General features: G+C 47.3%; 1 protein-coding gene across 1 annotated transcript in view; it reads right to left on the bottom strand.

The window, feature by feature from the left end:
- FAM210B (family with sequence similarity 210 member B) overlaps nucleotides 1-11534 on the bottom strand; it is a 114161-nt gene extending 102627 nt beyond the window's left edge. The window contains exon 1 of the mRNA XM_069243613.1: nucleotides 11057-11534. Coding sequence (XP_069099714.1) covers nucleotides 11057-11314 — 258 coding nt within the window. The 5' untranslated portion in view covers nucleotides 11315-11534. The remainder of the gene's footprint in view (nucleotides 1-11056) is intronic.
- Between the last annotated feature and the right edge of the window lie 9394 nt (nucleotides 11535-20928).

Below are 20928 nucleotides of genomic sequence, written 5' to 3' on the forward strand. Positions count from 1 at the left end.
CCACCTTCTAGAACCCGGGAATCAAAGTATATAGAATTGTTCACAGATACCGCCACTTCAGTATACATCTGGACATGTGGACACTGTCAGGAAGGACTACTATGCTGCTACAAGAACTTCTACTCTACTGGACTGCTGCTCTGGAAGAACTGCGTTCATGCTGTGCTGACCTGCTGTCCTCCTTGCAAGGTGAGAAGAACCGGACCCACAATAATTGAACTCAGAAACAGAATGACTCCAAAGGGCTTGCCTCCTGTTCTTTTGCAATCACAGGGACACAAAAGACCTCCAGTTCATTACGTATAGCGCTTAGACTTGGCAGTCTGAGAGTCTTGCATTGCCAAGTGGTGCCAATCCAGTCCTGGGCTCTTGGAAGTAGGTATAATGTGCAGCTTCAGTCCAAAATCCGCGCATCAACAATGTTGCGCCGCTTGAAACCGGCACATCTCCTCACCGCTGCTTTGAGAATCGAGGACAGTGCATCGCTGTCAACGTCAGCGCATCACCACTGCTGCGAGGATCAGGAACACCTCGCTGTCAACTGTGCGACGCATAGTCACCATTCCTGACTAATCTCTGACTTTGCTCGGCTCAGAGCCAAAACATCGCCTACCTCGGGGAATTGATGCCAACGCATCGCCTCATTTGCTCCTTCCATCTAGTTCGCAACGTCGATGCAACTCCGAACGAAGGTACTGGTTCAGAGGGGCGAGACTGGTCCCTGTGTCCAACCTGTGCTCCATCACGGTCATCTGACATTGCAGACAATGAGCTGGTCTAGCGCGACCAGATGACCCTGGTTTGCGCTTTATGCTTTTAACCACTACAACTGAGTTTATTCTTTAAAAATTCATATCTCGACTTCTGATTGGATTTTTCTTGTTTAGATCTTATTTTGTTAATTAAATTATGCTCTAGTTTTGTAACCAGGTGTGGTATCTTGATGTGTAGTGTTTTCACTGTTCTCCCGATTGAAGAGTTGCACAAATACCTAACACGCTGCCTCTTAAGTTAAGCCTGAAAGCTCTGTTCCAAGCTACCAGGGGGTGAGCACAGGTTAGTTTACGTTGTGTTTGTGACTTGCCCTGACTAGTATTATGGTGGTCCCTGCTTGGACAGGGTGCATGCTTCTGCCAACCAGAAACCTAATTTCTAACAGCCACAACAGGGTGGTAGTGTAAATGTATTGTCTGTTACCTTAGATGAACTTTTTCGGTCTTATTCATATACTTGTTTTTAATGAGCTGTTATTGAAACATTAATTCTGTATGTTTTTGAGAGGATCTCATATCGAGCACTATGATGGAATGAATATTGCAACTTTTTGATTCATTGTACTTAACAATCGATACTATCCTTGTCACAAGGTTTGGGATATTAGTGGTACCATAGTATGGATAGATCATTGTGTGTAAATAGTAATTCTGTTTTGTTTCTAGCCCTGACAAAGAAGTAGACAAAACACCTTCATGACGAAACACGTGTTCGCAGAGAAAGAGGCTTCAAGTGTGTCAACTGAAATTTGGATCACATGGTCTTTGAATTCAAATGTAGGCCGATGATATAATTTTGGTGGACTTATTTTTGTGTTCTCAAAGATGTTTCTTATTGTTTAGAAACATATTGGTTCATTAACCCCTTCTGTGCCGAGGACACCCCCCCAAGTCTCTCTTGTAAAGCAATCCGGCTGTCAAAACGCCCACTAGACACCAGGGATGTCTTGTTTGATATATGCAACTGACAAAAGGGAGCGACCCCTTGTGAAAGGGTCGCTCCCGGGGGGGACATTTTTTTGAAGGCCTTTTCTGCCCCCCCCCCCCCCCCGGGGGAAGAAACCTCTAGGCACCAGGGATACATTTTTTTTGCTTAGGTTTTGTTTTTTGAGGTGGGGAGCGACCCCTTCGGCAAGGGTCGCTCCCCTAGGGGGCAAATTATATTTAGGCCATTTCTGTCCCCCTTGGGGGCAGATTGGCCTATTTTTATGAGGCTAATCTGCCCCCAAGGGGGGCAGAAACCACTAGACACCAGGGAGTTTTGTTGTTGTTGTGTTTTACAGATGGGGAGCGTCCCCTTAGGCAAGGGTCGCTCCCCTGGAGGGGCAAATTGTATTTAGGCCATTTCTGCCCGCTTTGGGGCAGAAGTCACTAGGGATCTTTTTTTTGCGCCGTCACGCAAGGGGAGCGGCCTTGTAGGCAAGGGTCGCTCACCGGGGGGGGGGGTTGGGGCAAATTTATTTTAGGCCATTTCTGCCCCCCTTGGGGCAGATCGGCCTATTGGTATTAGGCCGATCTGCCCCCACAGGGGGCAGAAACCACTAGGCACCAGGGATTTTTGTTGTTTTTTTGTGTTTTTATTGTTTTGTATTTTTTTTTAGAGATTGGTAGCGACCCATTAGGCAAGGGTCGCTCCCCTGAGGGGCAAATTGTATTTAGACCATTTCTGTCCTCCTTGGGGGCAGATTGGCCGATTGGTATTAGGCCGATCTGCCCCCAGGGAGGGCAGAAACCTCTAGGCGCCAGGGCAAATTGTTTTGTGAGTTTTTTTTTGTTTTTTGTTTATTTTTTTAGAGATGGGGAGCGAACCATTAGGCAAGGGATGCTCCCCTGGGGGGCAAATTGTATTTAGACCATTTCTGCCCCCGATTGGCCGATTGGAGGTCAATCTGCCCCCAAGGGGGGCAGAAACCACTAGGCACCAGGGATCTTTTTTTTGCGCCGTCACACAAGGGTAGTGACCTTATAGGCAAGGGTCGCTCTCCGGGGGGGGGGGGGGGGGGGGGGGGGGGGTCGAATTTATTTTTGTCCATTTCTGCCCCCCCGGGGGGTAGTTCGGCCTATTGGTATTAGGCCGTTCTGGCACCAGGGAGGGCAGAAACCTCTAGGCGCCAGGGCAAATTGTTTTTTTTGTTTGTTTGTTTTTTTAGAGATGGGGAGCGACCTATTAGGCAAGGGTTGCTCCCCTGGGGGGCAAATTGTATTTAGACCATTACTGCCCCCCTTGGGGGCTGATTTGCCGATTTTAGGTCAATCTGCCCCCAAGGGGGCAGAAACCACTAGGCACCGGGGATTTTTTTTGGGCGCCAATGTCACGCGGGGGTAGTGACCCCATAGGCAAGGGTCGCTCCCGGGGAGGGGGGGGGGCGACAAATTTATTTTAGGCCATTTCTACCCCCCCTGGAGCCGGCTGAGATAGAGGCCAAAATCCACAGGTGGGCACTGTTTCCTATGAAAAATTTTATGTGTCCACGTTGTGTTTTGGGCCATTCCTGTCGCGGGCGCTAGACCTACCCACACAAGTGAGGTATCATTTTTATCTGGAGACTTGGGGGAACGCTGGGTGGACCGAAATTTGAGGCTCCTCTCAGATTCCAGAACTTTCTGTCATCGAAATGTGAGGAAAACGTGTTTTTTAGCCAAATTTTGAGGTTTGCAAAGGATTCTGGGTAACAGAACCTGGTCAGAGCCCCACAAGTCACCCCATCTTGGATTCCCCTGGGTTTTTAGTTTTCAAAAATGCGCTGGTTTGCTAGGATTCCCCAGGTGCCGGCTGAGCTAGAGGCCAAAATCCACAGGTAGGCACTGTTTTCTATGAAAAAATTTGATGTGGCTACGTTGTGTTTTGGGCCATTTCCTGTCGCGGACGCTAAGCCTACCCACACAAGTGAGGTATCATTTTTATCGGGAGACGGGAACATAGATTAGCAAAACAAGTGTTATTGCCCCTTGTCTTTCTCTACATTTTTTCCTTCCAAATATAAGAGTGTGTAAAAAAGACATTTATTTGAGAAATGCCCTGTAATTCACATGCTAGTATGGTCACCCCGGAATTTAGAGATGTGCAAATAACCACTGCTCCTCAACACCTTATTTTGTGCCCTTTCTGGAAATACAAAGGTTTTCTTGATAGCAATTTTTCACTCTTTATATTTCAGCAAATGAATTGCTGTATACCCAGTATAGAATGAAAACGCACTGCAGGGTGCAGCTCATTTATTGGCTCTGGGTACTTAGGGTTCTTGATGAACCTACAAGCCCTATATATCCCCGCAACCAGAGGAGTCCAGCAGACGTAACGGTATATTGCTTTCGAAAATCTGACATTGCAGGAAAAAGTTACAGAGTAAAACGTAGAGAAAATTGATGTTTTTTTCACCTCAATTTCAATATTTTTCTTTTTCAGTTGTTATTTTCTGTAGGAAACCCTTGTAGGATCTAGACAAATTACCCCTTGCTAAATTCAGAATCTTGTCTACTTTTCAGAAATGTTGCGGTTTCTGGGATGCAGCATTGGTTTCATGCCCATTTCTGTCACTGACTGGAAGGAGGCTGAAAGCACAAAAAAATCGTAAAAATGGGGGTATGTCCCAGTAAAATGCTAAAATTGTGTTGAAAAATTGGGTTTTCTGATTCAATCTGCCTGTTCCTGAAAGCTGGTGATTTTAGCACTGTAAACCCTTTGTTGATGCCATTTTCCGGGGAAAAGCCACAATCCTTCTTCTGCAGCCCCTTTTTCCCATTTGTTTGAAAAAAACGAAATTTTCACTGTATTTTGGCTAATTTCCTGGCCTCCTTCTGGGGAACCCACAAAGTCTGGGTACCTCTAGACTCCCTAGGATGTTGGAAAAAAAGGACGCAAATTTGGCGTGGGTAGCTTATGTGAACAAAAAGTTATGAGGGGCTAAGCACGAACTGCACCAAATAGCCAAAAAAAAGGCCTGGCATCTGAGGGGAAAAAGGCCTGGCAGCGAAGGGGTTAAGGTTGTTTGGTGGCCAGCCTTCCTTTGAAGTACCGTAATAGGATACATATGAATTATATATTTTTTGTTTTGGCCTTATAAGTGTGCGCCAACAGTGGTACCCAGCCACCAGTGTATGAGTTTTCAATTGGAATTAAATTCAGGTAGAGCTATCAAAACATACAGTAAATGAGAGGTACTAAATTAACTTATGTACAGCAGAAAACTCCATAAAAAAGGGCAACTTTAATGTGGCAGACAATTTTAGACGGAACAGAAAACTTTATGAATCTGTTAATACGACATATTTAATGACATTGGTAAATGCATCAGAAAGTTTTTGGAAGTGTTAGTCACTGGCAATCTATTTTATACGTATAGTTCAAGAAAAAGGAAAAGGCAAAAATAAGACATTATAAATTGTGTTAAACAAGTGTTCTTGTGATGTTCTTTTTTGGTTGAAGCTGATCAAAAAAAAAATTTGTATGTTATTTCCATACAAACATAAACCCAATACAGGGGCAGCAGAAACAAACTGTCTGCCTACTTTACCACCTGTACAGGCCACAACGATCCTGAAGTTCTTTAACAAGGGTACAATGAAGGTGGAGACTGCTTTTCAACTCAATTTCATACCCTTTTATTTTACTTGTTTCATTTTCAGGTACACAAAAAATTATTAAATTTAATCATCACACTACAGGCAAAGTGTGTGTATTTGTGTGTTTTTTTAAACAAAACAGTGGTATACACTTAAGATTATTTGGCAAACATTGATGAAAATTCACACAACTGAAAAAATGTCAGCACTGACAAAGCTGTGTGTCAAAAGATATGGGTGGTCAATATATTTCAGTCAAAGTGGTCCTCATAAATGCAGAAAGCCTGGGTTAACTGCATGTGTTCTGCAATGCTATGGAACTGATGCACAAAATCCAATTTGTAATACATCTTCAGTGCACACAAAGCGATTTGTAATACATCTTCGGTTTTGCTACTCTAACTGAGATTATGGAGCAAATTTGTCTGAAAAATCTATCGCCCAGCATTAAGAATTTACATTTTTTTATATACAAGAACTGTCTTTCTACATAATCTCGTAAGGGTTACAAGCTGTCTGCAAGAGTCCCCTGCTCACTGAAAAGAGAAACTGAGCACATGGTCTTGGCATCCATGCAACAAGCTGACCAATAGGTAAGGATGCCCTTTTGGCACACCTGTCTGCCCCAGCTGCCCCTGCCCCCAGCCAAACCTCACTAGCCTGCGGGCAGCCAATGGCATTTGCGAGTGGTGGCCCTATGAAATCTGAATATGTGGCCACCATTGGCTAGCAGTCCTGACCTGTCATCCGTCCCATACCTGTTCCAGGGCCCTACGTGCATGCGGCATGGGACTCCACGTACCATTAGAAAACTACTGTTTCACATTCAGTGATTGTACCCGAAAACTGCACTGCAGCTCTGAGTGGATTTATTGCATGTTAAAAACACTTGAAAATGATAATTAGGGTGTACAAAAGACTTTAGTGGCAGGAAATACTTTAGAAGCTTCCCATTTCAGCTCAAGCAAAGCCCAAGTAGAAGATAATTCTACTTCTTGTGTGCTAGAAAGGAAAATCCAAACCTCCCTGCTGCTGCTGACTTACCTGCAGAACAAGGAGGGCCATCTTTTTAGAAGTAAGACAGCGTACTCAGGATTATTGCTGAACGGAAAAGAATACCTTTTAAGAAGAACGAAGGGCAATAGCCAGGCAAATCTGAGGAACACGGAGGTTCATATTTTCAGATGTATGTTGCAAAGTACCTAGGCAATGTCAGTTTCTCCAAAGCCAGAAGTTTCTATAAACTGGACACCCATGGGAGTCCAGTGTGGTGTGACTTATGTGGATCATCCTAACGTTTCTCAGCCAGAATGCCTGCAAACTTCAAATTTGGCTAATATCATGCGTTTGCCTCATATTTCTGTGAGGGACAATACTGGAAACTCGAAGGAGACACAAAATTCCTCCCACCCAACGTTTCCACACTTTTCACTTGTGTGGGTGGGCCACTCAATTTTTTTTTAGATTTGTCTTTGGTCTCTTGTGGCCTCCCACTGCTCTGGGTAGTAATCCTAGGGTGATCCTCAAGTGGGAACCCATTAAGGAGCAGTGCCATTGGAAAGGGGGCCATGTCTCCTTTCCAATGATTTATTTTCTATAATGTTCAGAGCTCAAACTGAGCTATGCAACACCCAGTGCCAAAGTAACAGTATAGGAGCTGAAAGTTTCTATTCCTTTCACGTTCTACTCTGATGAAATCAGTATGCCATGTCATGCACAGTGATTGTCATTCAGATTTGTTTTTAAACTAGCCTTGGGCTGCTGTGGAGGCTCTTCTCCTAACGTCCAAGCTGACGAAATAACATGGAACGCCTCGGGTGCACTCTCCAGGATGATGACCTGCCTGGAGTGGTAGGATGAGGGTTTCACATATTTCACTATGCAAAGGTACTGTGGAGGATGTGAAAGTCTCACCCCCGCACTGCAGATGTTAAAAGATGAGCAGCAGCTTCTTGCTATCACCTTGCTGCAGACAATGGAGGCAGCTGTAGCCAACTCTCAGAGGCAGAGTCCATTTACCTGAACAACAAGAGAGGGTAAAGGAACTACCAATCCCTCCCCATCAAGTTTCCCAAAACTGGTGTCCTTTATTTATCCTGATGGTATGATTGTGCTAAGTACCTGTGGGCTTAATGTGCGTGTGTGGCCAAGATACAGTGTGCTTGCTAAACGATGTTCACTTAGGATACAGTGTGTCTATCCAAAATGGTAGTACTCCTCCAGTTTTGTTCTCAATGAGGTGGGCGTGACAGCCTGCATTGTTAACGGTCTCTTAGTCTGTAATTCAAAACTCTGGTGGCATACGGCTTGGGAACTCTGCTCCTGCCAGCCGTACAGTGCCCCTGGGCTCCCTTACCTGTGCTGACTTGGGCATTGTTTGGAAACCCTGAAGGCCTTGGCTGAACCCGTGAAGTTATGGTCAGGGCAATAAACAAAATCCTTCACATGTTTGAATCAGCTGCTTTCACTACTTCCCATACCCTGCCCTGTACAGTGTTTTGGGGTTGATGCTTACTGGCCTACCAAGGATGCTACTCTATTGTTTGTGCTGAGGCCTAGGTCTGCCCATAGTAAAGCTAAGCCCTAGAACTTATTCTGTGACTTCAAGGCGAGTGGTGCATATAGTGCACCCTCTTCAATTACATGGGGCTAAGGTCCATGTACTAGGTGGCTGACAAGGTGGTGGCAATGGAGGAATAGTTCTCAGCAGACCTAGATAGTCTCTAGGATGGGGTGAGTGATAACCCTTCTGCTGACATTTAATGCATGTGGCAAATCCCTGTACGGCTAGTGGATATTACATATGCATGGGTGCAAGACTCCTTGTGTATGAAAAGTCTGAGTGCTGGAACACCTGGGATTCACTTAGGAAGGCCCCTGGTCTAGCATGGCACACAAAGGAGGATGGAATAAAGCCTCCCCAAGCAGTAAGAAAGTACAGCCTGTGTTCATGGTGCTTGAGAATGGAGACCCAGACACGAAAGTGAGGCATGATGGAGAAAGGGTGATCCTTAGAAATGCCTGGAGGACCTTTTAGCTTAGTCATTCCTAAGCACTGTTTTGCTGTTCAAGGTGAGGAGGTTTCTAGGCAGGGTCTACCTTCGTACCCTGCGAAGATTGTTGCTGTTGTCCTATAAAACCTACCCCATAGCCTGGAGGCCACAAATGAGGAAGACAAGCACCAGCCAATGAACCTCAGATTTTAAACAATATGTGTATATAAATAACCTTGGTAGGTGTCTCACCAGTTTATGTGTGGTGTAATGTGCACTGACTGTGGCTAATTGAGCTGAAGATACAGGTGTGTCATGATTGCTAACTAAGGGCCTGATTTAGAGTTTGGCAGAGGGAATTACTCGATCACAATTACACAAAAGTGACAGATATCCTATCCGCTGTATTTGGATTCCATTATGGCTTATGGAACTTGTAATAAGGACGACAAGCTATCCGTCACATTAGTGACAGAGTAACACCTCCGCCAAACTCTAAATCAGGACCCAAGTTCGTAAGCCCTGCATGTGAAAGCAACACGAACTCCATGGCTCCATGGTGGCCTTCGAGACTGCCACCTTCCCGGAAAGCTGGAAGCACGCCGAAGTCAACACCCTGCTGAAGAAACCCGAAGTAGACCAAAGTGATCTCAAGAACTACTGGCCCATCTCCCTCCTCCTCTTCCCGGCGAAGGTCATCGAAAAGATTGTCAACGGCCAACTGACCCGCTTCCTTGAAGACAACAACACGCTGGACACTTCTTAATCCGGCCCTTATCCTCCTACCTAGACCATTGGCTGCCTTCGACACCGTCTGCCACCACACCCTTTGCACACGACTCCATGACGCAGGGATCCGCCACAAAGCCCTGGACTGGATCACATCCTTCCTCTCCAGCAGAACCCAAAGAGTCCGCCTCCCTCCTTTCCTTTCTGAAGCAACCAAGACCATCTGTGGCATTCCCCAAGGATCCTCACTCAGTCCAACCCTTTTTAACATCTACATGGCACCACTCGCAGACATCGTCTGATCCTACAACCTCAACATCATCTCCTACGCCGACGACACCCTGCTGATCCTCTCACTCACCAAAGACCCTGCCACTGCCAAAAACAACCTCCACGACGGATTAAAGGCCATCGCCAACTGGATGGAGAGCAGACGCCTGAAACTGAACTCAGACAAGACGGAGATCCTCAGTTCCAACCTCTCCGCATGGGGATGACTCCTGATGGCCGGCCACACTAGGAACCGCACCGACACCCACCAACCACGCACTCGACTTGGTATTTATCCAAGACTCATCGCTCACCATGACTCAGCAAGTCAACATCGTCTCATCTTCCTGCTTCAACACCCTCTGCATGCTCTGTAAGATCTTCAGGTGGATCCCCACCGAAACCAGAAGGAGGGTTACCCAGGCCCTCATCAGCAGCAGACTGGATTACGGCAACGCGCTCTACGTGGGAACTAAGGCCAAGCTCCAGAAAAAACTGCAACAAATACAAAATGCCTCCGCACGCCTCATCCTCGGCATCCCACGCCACAACCACACCTCAGCCCACCTGAGAGATCTACACTGGCTCCCCGTCAACAAGAGGATCACCTTCAAGCTCCTCACCCACGCTCACAAAGCACTCCACAATGCCGGCCCTGCCTACCTCAACGAGCGACTCACCTTCTAGACTCCCAATCACCTACTCTGCTCCACCAACCTCGTCCTCGCCACCGTCCCTCGCATCCACCAAACTACAGCCGGTGGCAGATCGTTCTCCCACCTCGCCCCAAAGACCTGGAACTCCCTCCCAGTCCACCTACGTCAGACCCAGGACCTGCTGACCTTCAGGAAATTCCTCAAGAACTGGCGGTTCGAGCAGTAGCACCTCTCTTGCCCCCCTACCCCCACCCAGTGCCTTGAGACCCTAGAGGGTGAGTAGCGCGCTCTACAAATGACTGATTGATGGCTATAGATATGCAAGGCGACCCTACAAGTATGGAATGCAAGAGCAACGCACGGGATCAACAGTATACTACACGTGTTCTGGAATTATAAGTGTTGAGGCGCAGGTATATGTGCACATGAAAAGGATTTCTATGACATAATAGATTTTTATATACGAGGGCAGGGGTTATGTAGATGGGGGAGTACTACCTCGAAAGTGAACACACAGCTTCGTGCGAGTATGCAAAAATGCGAACTCGAAGACCACAAGGCTATTTGCAAGAGGGCTCCATAAGTTTTCTGCGTGGCAGAGGTCACGGGTGGGCAGTTTTAATTAGCACGTATGTAGAGGGCTCACGATGTTAGGTGAACAGAGGATGTTAGCGGATATGTTGCCTATGCACGTTACCATGCATGGCAACAAACCCGATTCAGGCACGGCACTCCAGATTTCTAAACCCATAAGCATGGCTTAATTTCTCTCCCGTCTGAAACAGTCTTTGTTTCAATGTACGTCGAAGAAGAAAATTAAATAATCCCACTTTGTTGTTTCAAAATGTTTGCATATATGCGTTACAGTCGGTGCAGCATGTCTAGGATACATTGTGTGTTTCAACATAAACTGTGTGTATGAGCAATGTCTGCATTTGTGTAAAGGTGGCATGCTGTCTGTCCAAAAGACCAGCCTATTAGATAAGTTGCTTAAACATATGTCGAGAGGGCACTATCGGTTTGCGCAGAGGCTGCACGCTGTCCTGATAGATAAGTTAGAGACGGGACCCACCTTCTCCGGGGCGGAGCTGCCTCGCTCCACAGACAGACCACGGGCAGGTTGGGGGGCGGCAGCCGGGACCCGGAGCAGGTACGGGGCAAGGGCCGAGCGTCGCTGCCTGCTCTCCCCCTCGGTGAAGAGTACGCCGAACATGGGCTGCAGGGGGCTCCTGTGGCACCTTATGATGCCGGCCTGGAGACCGTAGGACCTGACGAAGCACCCGGCCCACCCCAGGGCGGTGAGGCTCCTCGGCACCAAGAACGGGTGCATGCTGCTCTGCGTGATCCTTGCTTCCGGGATGTGCTGCCGCCTACTACACCTGCTCCGGTAGCGTCAGACAACGCGCTGAGTCCGGTACAACGTGACTGACAGGCGGAGATCCGCCCACACCCTGAAACTACGACCGGAGGAAGGGGCGGGCACCCTGGACGTATACTCCCGAAGTTGGCACAGGCCGCTCAACCCTCTGCTGCCTGTGACTCTCGTGTGGGCGCGGTTCCCTTCAGGCTAGCCACACCCACATCACTGTCGGCCCCGCCCTCAGTCCGCACTGCACATACAAGGGCGGGGTTCCCAGTCGCCTAGCCACGCCCAGACCGCTGACGGCCCCGCCCTCTACTGATCTTGAGCTCTCATGGTGGGCGCGGCTTCATGCAGCTCCCTTAGGGCCAGCAGATGCTCTCTATGGCCCATCCAGGCCCTTGGCTGTGGTCTTTTATATAATGCTATCGGGTAATTATGTAACGGGCACCCTTTTGCAGCGCTCTTTGGGTGGGTGTGCTGGCATTTTCAGTGTGGTGATGACTGATACGAGCGGATGAAATGGACAGTGGTTACTGTAGGATTGTTTTGGGAGGTTGTTCAGGGCGTATGTGCCCAAAATTGCACAACATAGGGCATACTTTCGTAGATTATTGTGTACTCAATAGATTACGTTCTGCTGACTTCCTCCCTCGAAACTATGTTCAAAGTCACAAATTAGCCATTTACTGCCTCTTAGTGTCTCCTTGAGATACTACTGAAGTGCTCAATTTGTAAAAGTGCCAGGGACCAAAGTACTTATCGGACGTCTACTGTAGCTGATTGCCAGTGACAGTAGACCCTTCGGACTGGTTTTATAAATATATGAAATCGCCACTGAGAAATTCTACTAAAAAATAGCCACACAGCGCCGTCATGTGGTGGATATATGTCTGCTGGTTTTTACAAAAAGTACCCTTGCCAAGCACGGCGAATACTGGCTCAAATTAACCACTGCTTCACTAGCATGCCAAACAAGTGCTCCAGGAAGTATGATTGGCTGAACTGTGTACCCTTTAAAAAACACACACTCAGGACATGTATATAGGCATGTGGTATTTCTATAGAATAAAGGCAACAGACTGCAGACGCCCATACAAACACCAGGTGATTATAGAATAGACTGGGTTCTGTGAGTTGAGGTGGACGATTACCTTCAATTATTATGGCTTAGTTATATAGAAAATATGTTCATAAGTCTAGGGTAGGCAAATGTCATACTGCAAACAAAGAACACAGTGAGATGTTGTGCTACTTTGGTCTCCATATGCCAAGTGCCCACCATGTGCATCAGAGATTTTTTTAAACAAATAAATATATTCAAGAGGCTACCAAAAGGTCAGTGTACTGGTGTTTCATCGTCAGTGTAGCATATGTGCAATACAACAGCCCACCGCCAATCAGAAAGGGTGATGTACCAACATAAACACAGAGAAAAAAGTTGAAAGTACATAGATGTTCAGTAACTACCTCTTGGTTGAGTGTTTACATTCAAGGTATGTGTGTTGTAACTTTGTCCATTTTACCCTTGCCTCTTTCTTGCCTTTCTTTCCTCAACCCATCCATCCCTTGATGCAGTCCTCCTGATTAGAGGAGCTGTCACAGCAAGCAGAAGGGACGGGTGGCACGGGGGGGTGATGAGAGGGTAAATAAAAATTAAATAAAAAATAATAATAAAAAAATCACTTACCTCCTTTGTTGCCGCCACGCCTTTCTTCTGTCCCTCGTAGCTCAAGGCTGCAGGCACAGGCTCCCAGCCTGCCCTGCAGCCAATCCTGACGCTGCTCAATGCAGCACCAGTATTGGCTGGGAGCACCCAGCCAGGGCACTCTCAGGCAGACTGGGAGCCTGTGCAGGCCCTCTCCAGCCTGGCAAATGTGTTGTTGGGCTAGAGAGAGCCTACTACGCATGTGTGTTTGGCCGGCCCGAGACGGCCAGCCAAATACACATGCACTCTGAGAATGAGTGCTGTGCACTCCACCTCACTGCCCGTCACCCCTCTGGCCTGCCTCTTTTACCAAAAAACGATAATATTCACAGTTTATTATAATTTTTTTGTTTTGGTAAAAGGTTTGCAGCTGTTGCTGCTTCCGGGGGGGGTGGGTGGAAGGGGGACGACGCTCCTCCGCCCTAATGGAGAAGCCGCCCCTGTAGAGTAGAATGTTGACAGTTGTTGATGTGCATCCCTTTCTGTGAGGCACATCTGAGCAGTGTGTTCCTGAGGTTCTTCAACAGTTAAACAAGAATATTATTTTACTTTACTTAAGACTCCAGTGTTTACAACACTGGTGACGAGCTGCAACAAACAGCACCCAAGCTGTTCAGGGAACATCTGTTCACCATCGCCTGATCCAAGAAATTGGATCATTGATATGCTACCTCCGTAATTTTGCTGTTCATTTTACTGACTGTCTCCAATTGCTCATTTCTCTACAATCCCCTGTGGTAATTGCTGTTCTCAGAGCGTTAGATACACTTCTCAATTATTTGGAGATCTCTATGACTCAGTCATAAACAAATTGTGAGATGTACTAACAAGCCTAAAATTCAAGCAAAGTTGTTGGCAAAAAAAAACAAATCTTAAAGACACTATAGATATAGCTAACAGCATTGAGCTCAAATACTCAAAGAGATAAAGACATCCAATGATCAGCCTGTTGTGCTTTAAAGCCTGGAAGGAAAATGAAGACTTTAAAAAAGTCAGCAACTGTAGTTTGACTAAACATAAATCGTTAAATGACAGTCCTAAAATGACGTTTTTCAGGTGTGATAATCATTGGCATTTTACGAACAGTAATTCTTGTTAATCCAAGACTGATACATGGAAGAAATGTGGGAAAAAAAGCTAGAACCTAAAAGTAAGTACAAGTAGTGGGTAATTTGGATGAAGATATATACACAATCTTGTTTTTTAGGTTATGCATAGGACAGAAAACGCGAAGCCACGTAAATGTGAAACTTTCCTTGATGATCATGCTGTAGAAGGGTTCGGTCAATCTTGTTCACCCTTTATTTTGATTGCCAGGGTTTATGATGCATTCCCTAACAAAGAACATTATAACCTTGAAAAACCTGGTATCAACCAAGGGGGAGAGGTTTACAATAGTGTACCCAGTCCCATGATTGGATGTTAGATATGCGTATCATTTTCAAAGACAGATCCACGGTTGGGAAGGTGTACATCTTGGAACAGGTGTACCTCTTGGAACAGGGCTCCAATTTACTTGGGTGGCGACACTAAAAGGAATTAGGGATCAAACTTGATCCCTCTTTTGATGACCCTGTCCTCTTGGTAGAAGGATGTTTGGGGATTGAGGATATATGTAAAGATTTCACCAGTGGGTTTTTATATCTGGGTTTAAAAAACAATTGAGCACAGGATTACACTGAAAACCAATGCCACTCCCTGTGTACATAAAGTCCGTACGATTCCCTTTGTCATGATGAAACCTCTTGAAGACGAACTGAAAAGATTAGATGATTTGGGAGTCACCAAGCCAATTGAACCTTCAGAATGGCTTTCCCCAATAGTACTTGCCAGGATTGGGTGGAGGGGGGGGCAAAGGAATTACATTGTATGTCTCAGTGCCATGAAATGGGTAGCAAGGCATCCCCTTCCCAAAATTGACAGTTTACTCAGCTGTGTGAACAAGACTATGGGGGTCATTCCAACTCTGGCGGGCGGCTACGGCATTTGGCCGCCACGCGGCCAAAATACCGCTGCCCCCATTCCGACATTCCCGCTGGGCCGGCGGGCGCTAACCATGTTAGCGCCCGCCGGCCCAGCGGGAATGAGGGCTGCAACACAGGAGCCGGCTCCGAATGGAGCCGGCGGTGTTGCGGCCGTGCGACGGGTGCAGTTGCACCCGTCGCGCTTTTCACTGTCTGCTAGGCAGACAGTGAAAAGCTGGCCGGGGCCCTGTTAGGGGACTCCTGCACTGCCCATGCCAGTGGCATGGGCAGTGCAGGGGCCACCAGGGGGCCCCAAGACACCCGTTACCGCCAGCCTCTTCCTGGCGGTGAAAACCGCCAGAAACAGGCTGGCGGTAAGGGGGTCAGAATCCCCATGACAGCGCTTGGCGGATTATCCCAGCTGGGGCAAAAACGGCGGGAAACCGCCGGCCCCGGTTTTCCGACCGCGGCTTTACCGCTGCGGTCGGAATGGGCTGTGAAGCACCGCCAGCCTGTTGGCGGTGCTTCCGTCATTCGTGACCCTGGCGGTCCAAGACCGCCAGGGTCAGAATGACCCCCTATATTCTTTAGTTTAATTAATCTCTCATAATCTACAACACATAGAGCTCAATCCAGATTCAAGACCACTTATTGTTCTGTCAGTACTTTAGGGTCCTATATGTTCAGAAGGATACCCTTTGAGCTGCCATCAGCTGCTTCATATTTCAGTGTATAATGCCACACGTTCTAAAAGGCAATAATGATGATGTGTATTTTCACAATCATATTTTAATTATTGGGGAAGATGTGAATGTGCATGACAAAACACTGACGTGTGTTCTGGAGAGATTAAGATGGGGAATTATCTGTTAAAAGGAACAAGTGTCAGATTGGTGTGGGCTCACTGACATTCTTTGGACACACCATCCTGAAAGATGGAAGCAAAACCAAAAATGACCGAGTAGATGATATGAAGAAAGTGCTTGTTCCCAATGAGAACGATGATGTCAAATCTTTTCTTGACCTTTCAGGATACTATGCCATGTTTGTAAAAAACGTTTTCAGTGCCGCCTTTTTCTTGATATGCCTCCTTACGAAGAAGGTTGGTTTCTTATGGCCCAGTAAGTCCCAGAAGGCTTTCAACAAAATCAAAGACAGCATTAGTATGGCATCCATTTAAGGTTGTTTTGTAGTCAGGAGAAAAACTCTTCTCACCACCCAAGCCCATTTAAAGGGTCCAGAAGCCACATTGTCTCAAATTGTGTAAGCAGAGAAGATTTTATCAATTTTGACTCTTGGTCCTTAAAAGGTCCTGAATTCAACTATTCAGTTATTGAAAGGGAGACAGTGACATGTTGAACTTCCCTCGCAGTCCTGTTCCCCTGCAGTGGCACAGCTGATGAGCCTTGAACTTTCTATTTGTGTCGCAATCAACCCGGCGCTTGGCCCCAAAAACACTGATCCAGATCTTATTAGCTTGCCTATGTAGCACCATCCATCAGACACTTTAAACATTACCACTTTTTCTGTTCTCTGTATACTTGATTAACTAGAGACATCGCTGCCTGTTTATTTGTCATTCTGTTCTCTAGTTATGGAGTGGAAACTTCTGTATGCGAAATACAGTGTGTTGCCAAGGTATTAGAAGAAGTAGTGAACACTAGATCACTTGCCCTAGGTTTGATCTCTTACCAATTGGAAGCTGACGAGATTTTACAAAGTAGAATGGCTCTTGTATTTTCTACTGGCTTCAAAAGGAGGCATTTGTGCAATTGTGGATGCAGAATTGTGCAATTTTATTTTAACTGTCTCTCTAAGCATACTCAAACACACTGATTTGATACTGTAGGAAAGTACCATCTTTCTTTGCATGTTACCCCCAATTTCTGCCTGATTGTCAGTGTATTTTGACTGTGTCAGTGGGATCCTGCTAATCAGGACCTCAGTGCTTATGGTTTGTGGCTTACATGTCAGTATGTTTTACTGTTTTGTCAATATGCTTGACTGTGTCACTGGAGTCCTGCTACCAGTGCTTATGCTCTCTTTGTTTACAAATTTGTTACTATAGTTTAGTGACTACATAGTTCACTCCAGATTGGCATACTGGACCCACCTTATAAGTCCCAAGTATATGGTACCTAGGTACCCATGGCATTTGAGTTCCAGGGAATCCTTATGGGCTTCAGCATTTCTTTTGCCACCCATAAGGAGCTCATATAAACACTTCTTCAGGACTGCCATTGCAGCCTGAGTGAAATAGTGTAAGCACTATTTCACAGCCATTTTCACTGCACTAGGTCACTTATAAGTCACCTATATATATCTAACCTTCGGACCCTGAAGGCTAGGTGCATTGTACCTGTGTGTGAGGGCACCCCTACATTAGCAGAGGTGCCACCACGTCATCCAAGCCCATTTTCCTGGACTTCGTGAGTGCAGAGATGCCATTATAAGTGTGCACTACATATAGGTCAATACATATATGTAGCTTCGCAATGGTAACCCCGAATATGGCCATGTCGTGTTTAGGAACTGGAAATTGTACCCTCAATCCAATTCTGGTATTGTGGAGCCAATTCCATGTACCCCGAGGGCTCCACCATGGACCCCCAGTACTGCCAAACCAGCTCTCTGAAGTTTCCACTGCAGCCCCAGCTGCTGCCACCTTACAGACAGGCTTCTGCTTTCCTTGGGCTTGAGCAGCTCAATCCCAGGAAGGCAGAACAATGCATTTCCTTTAGGAGAGGGGTATCCTCACAGTGCCTCTGGAAATGCTTTGAAGGGCACAGATGGTACCCTCCTTACATAATCCAGCCTACACTGGTTCAGGGACCCCAGTCCCTGCTCTGGCGCAAAACTGGACAAAGGAAAGGGGAGTGACTACTCCCCTGTCGAGCATCACTCCGGGGGTGGTGCCCAGAGCTCCTCCAGAGTGTCCCTGGGTTCTGCCCTCTTCTTTTCAGGATAGTCAGGGAAATCAGGGAGCATCTGAGTGGCCAGTGCCAGCAGGTGATGTCAGAGACCTCTCCTGATTGGTGCTTACATGGTTAGGGGACCAATCCCCCTCTGAGGGCTATTTAGGGTCTCTCCTGTGGGTGTTTCCTCAGATTCGGTTTTGCAAGATTCCAGCAGGACTCCTCTGCAACCTCTGCTTCACCTTCTACCGTCGGATCAACCGCAGAACTGCTCCAGGAACTCTACAATTGCAACAAAGTATCCAAGAAGGCTACTGCAACTCTGTAACTTCAGCTCCTGACAGCAACTGCAACAGTTTCCAGGTTGTGCATGCTCCAAGGACTGCCTCTCTTCATCCTGCACCAGAAGGACCGAAGGAATCTTCTGTAGAGAGACTGAGGGGGTCATTCTGACCCTGGCGGCCGGTGGCCACCAGGGCCACCGACCACGGGAGCACCGCCAACAGGCTGGCGGTGCTCCCACGAGCATTCTGACCGCGGCGGTTACGCTGCTCGGGGGAATCCTTCATGGCGGCGGAGCGCGCTCCGCCGCCATGAGGATTCTGACAGCCCCTACCGCCATCCTGTTCATGGCGGGAAACCCGCCATGAACAGGATGGCGGTAGGGGGTGCCGCGGGGCCCCTGGGGGCCCCTGCCGTGCCCATGCCAATGGCATGGGCACGGCAGGGGCCCCCGTAAGAGGGCCCCGCTAAGTATTTCAGTGTCTGCCTTGCAGACACTGAAATACGCGACGGGTGCAACTGCACCCGTCGCACCCCTGCAACTACGCCGGCTCCTCGTTGCAGGGGCATTTCCTCTGGGCCGGCGGGCGCTCTCTTGGAGAGCACCCGCCGGCCCAGAGGAAATGTCTGAATAGCCGCCGCGGTCTTTTGACCGCGGTGCGGTCATTTGGCGGCGGTACTATGGCGGACGGCCTCCGCCGTCCGCCATAGTCAGAATCACCCCCTGAGTCCCTTTCCTGCTTCAGTAGGCACCTCTCTGCAGCAATGACCAGCACTCTGGGTCTCCTCTCCTGATGATGAGTGTGGACCCTGGAACACAGGTGGGGGACCGAAGTGACCCTAACTGTCCAAAGGTCCAACTATCCCAACCGGGTGAAGGTAAGAGCTTGCCTCCTGGAGCCAGACACTACCCCTGTGCACCACGTGTTTTGCCGGTCTGAGGGCTTCTGTGCACTTCTTCGAGGAATCCATTGTGCACAGCGTAGCCCAGGTCCCCAGTATTCTAACCAGTGACGCTCAGCTCCCTGATTTATTCTCCGGCGGCTTGGGATCACTTTATGTAGTGCTGCGATGACTGCAGTTTGCTTCCTGTGGGTGCTGCCTGGCCTTCTGAGGGCTCTCTGAAGTGCTGAGAGCACCCTCTATCTCCTCAGTCCAAGTTGAGACCCCCAGTTCCCTCCTGGATCCAGCTAGCGTTTTTTCCCGCCAAACATGTCTTTTGCATGAGCCAAGGCTTGTTGGCGTAATCCAACAACAAAAAACAGCCTTAATGCTTCTACTTGATGTGGGACATCTCTTGCACCAAGCAGGAACCCGCAACTGTCTTCTTTGGTGCACCTCTGACTTTTTCTCCTAACCGGAGAATCCACTTTTTTCATCCGGGTTAGCAGGGGCTCCTGTTACTCCTGGACTCTTCAGCTGTTCTTGAACTTGGTCTCCTCTATCCACAGGTCTTCAGGTCCAGAAATCCATTGTTGGTGTCTTGCAGTCTTGCTTGGTTTTTGCATTATTCTTTATCAGGACTTCTAGTGTGTCCTGAGGAAACTTGCTTTACTTTACTCCTGCTTTCCTGGGCTCTGGGGTGTGGTACTTTACTTACCTTTGGTGTTTTCTTACAATCCCAGCTCCCCTCTGCACACTACTCTTGCCTAGGTGGGAAACCAACATGCACATTCCACTATTTTAGTATATGGTTTGTGTTCCCTCTAGGCCCATTGTAACCTATGGTGATTTTCCCTATTTGCCCTATTTAATGACCGTTTAATTACCTGATTTTGGTCACTAGTGTAGATTTTATGTATAATACTTACCTCCTAAGGTAGTATAGCCTCTAAGATATTTCTGGCCTTGTGTCACTGAAATAAAGTACCTTTATTTTTGGTAACACTGAGTATTGTCTTTCTTGTGTGTAAGTACTGTGTGACTACAGTGGTACTGTCTCCTAGTTCAGCCTTGGCTTCTCTGCGTACAGCTACCTGGCTTCTAGACACTGAATACATTTCACTAATAAGGGATAACTGGACCTGGTATAACGTGTAAGTACCTTAGGTACCCATTACAAACCAGGCCAGCCTCCTAGAGATACATAAAAGTTTGTAGAGATTGTGTACCCTAGAGGATGCTACGCCATTCAAAGGTGTTTGGTCATGGTCAAAAAGCATTTATGGTGGTTGGCGAATGAGTATTATTAAGCACATATTAGTCAATTCCTACATCTATTTGCTGATTCACTCCCTTATCCAAGTCTTATTGCCTTCACCTCAAGTCTTACTGGTGCAAGGGTACATCCCCAACTTACTTTCTGACAACAGTGGATGATAAATGTAAGGATTTGGGTGTATTACGGCTGTTGGGCCTTATCATGGAATACACTTTCAAAAATCTTTCTAGGGCCCAGTCAGGCTCATTTGAACAGCTTTAAGCTCAACCTTGAATAGCTGTGGCTTTCGACCAGCAAGTCTTGTAAAAGGAACTTTGGCCCTCATTACAACCCTGGTGGTAAATCCCGCTTACCGCCGTGCTGAGGACTGTCAAGATACCGTGGCCGTGTCAGAAATCCGCTACAGGTGTTACGACCCACATCTCGTAATCCGCCACAATACAGACACCCACACAAGTCTGCCACACCAAAGTTCAGTGATGAACTGGCGATAGCAAAACCCACACCGTCACGCCAACAAGAAGAATCCCACACTATCACAACCCACGAATCAA

This window comes from Pleurodeles waltl, chromosome 7, assembly GCF_031143425.1.
Source record: "Pleurodeles waltl isolate 20211129_DDA chromosome 7, aPleWal1.hap1.20221129, whole genome shotgun sequence".
NCBI classification, from domain to species: Eukaryota; Metazoa; Chordata; class Amphibia; order Caudata; family Salamandridae; genus Pleurodeles; species Pleurodeles waltl.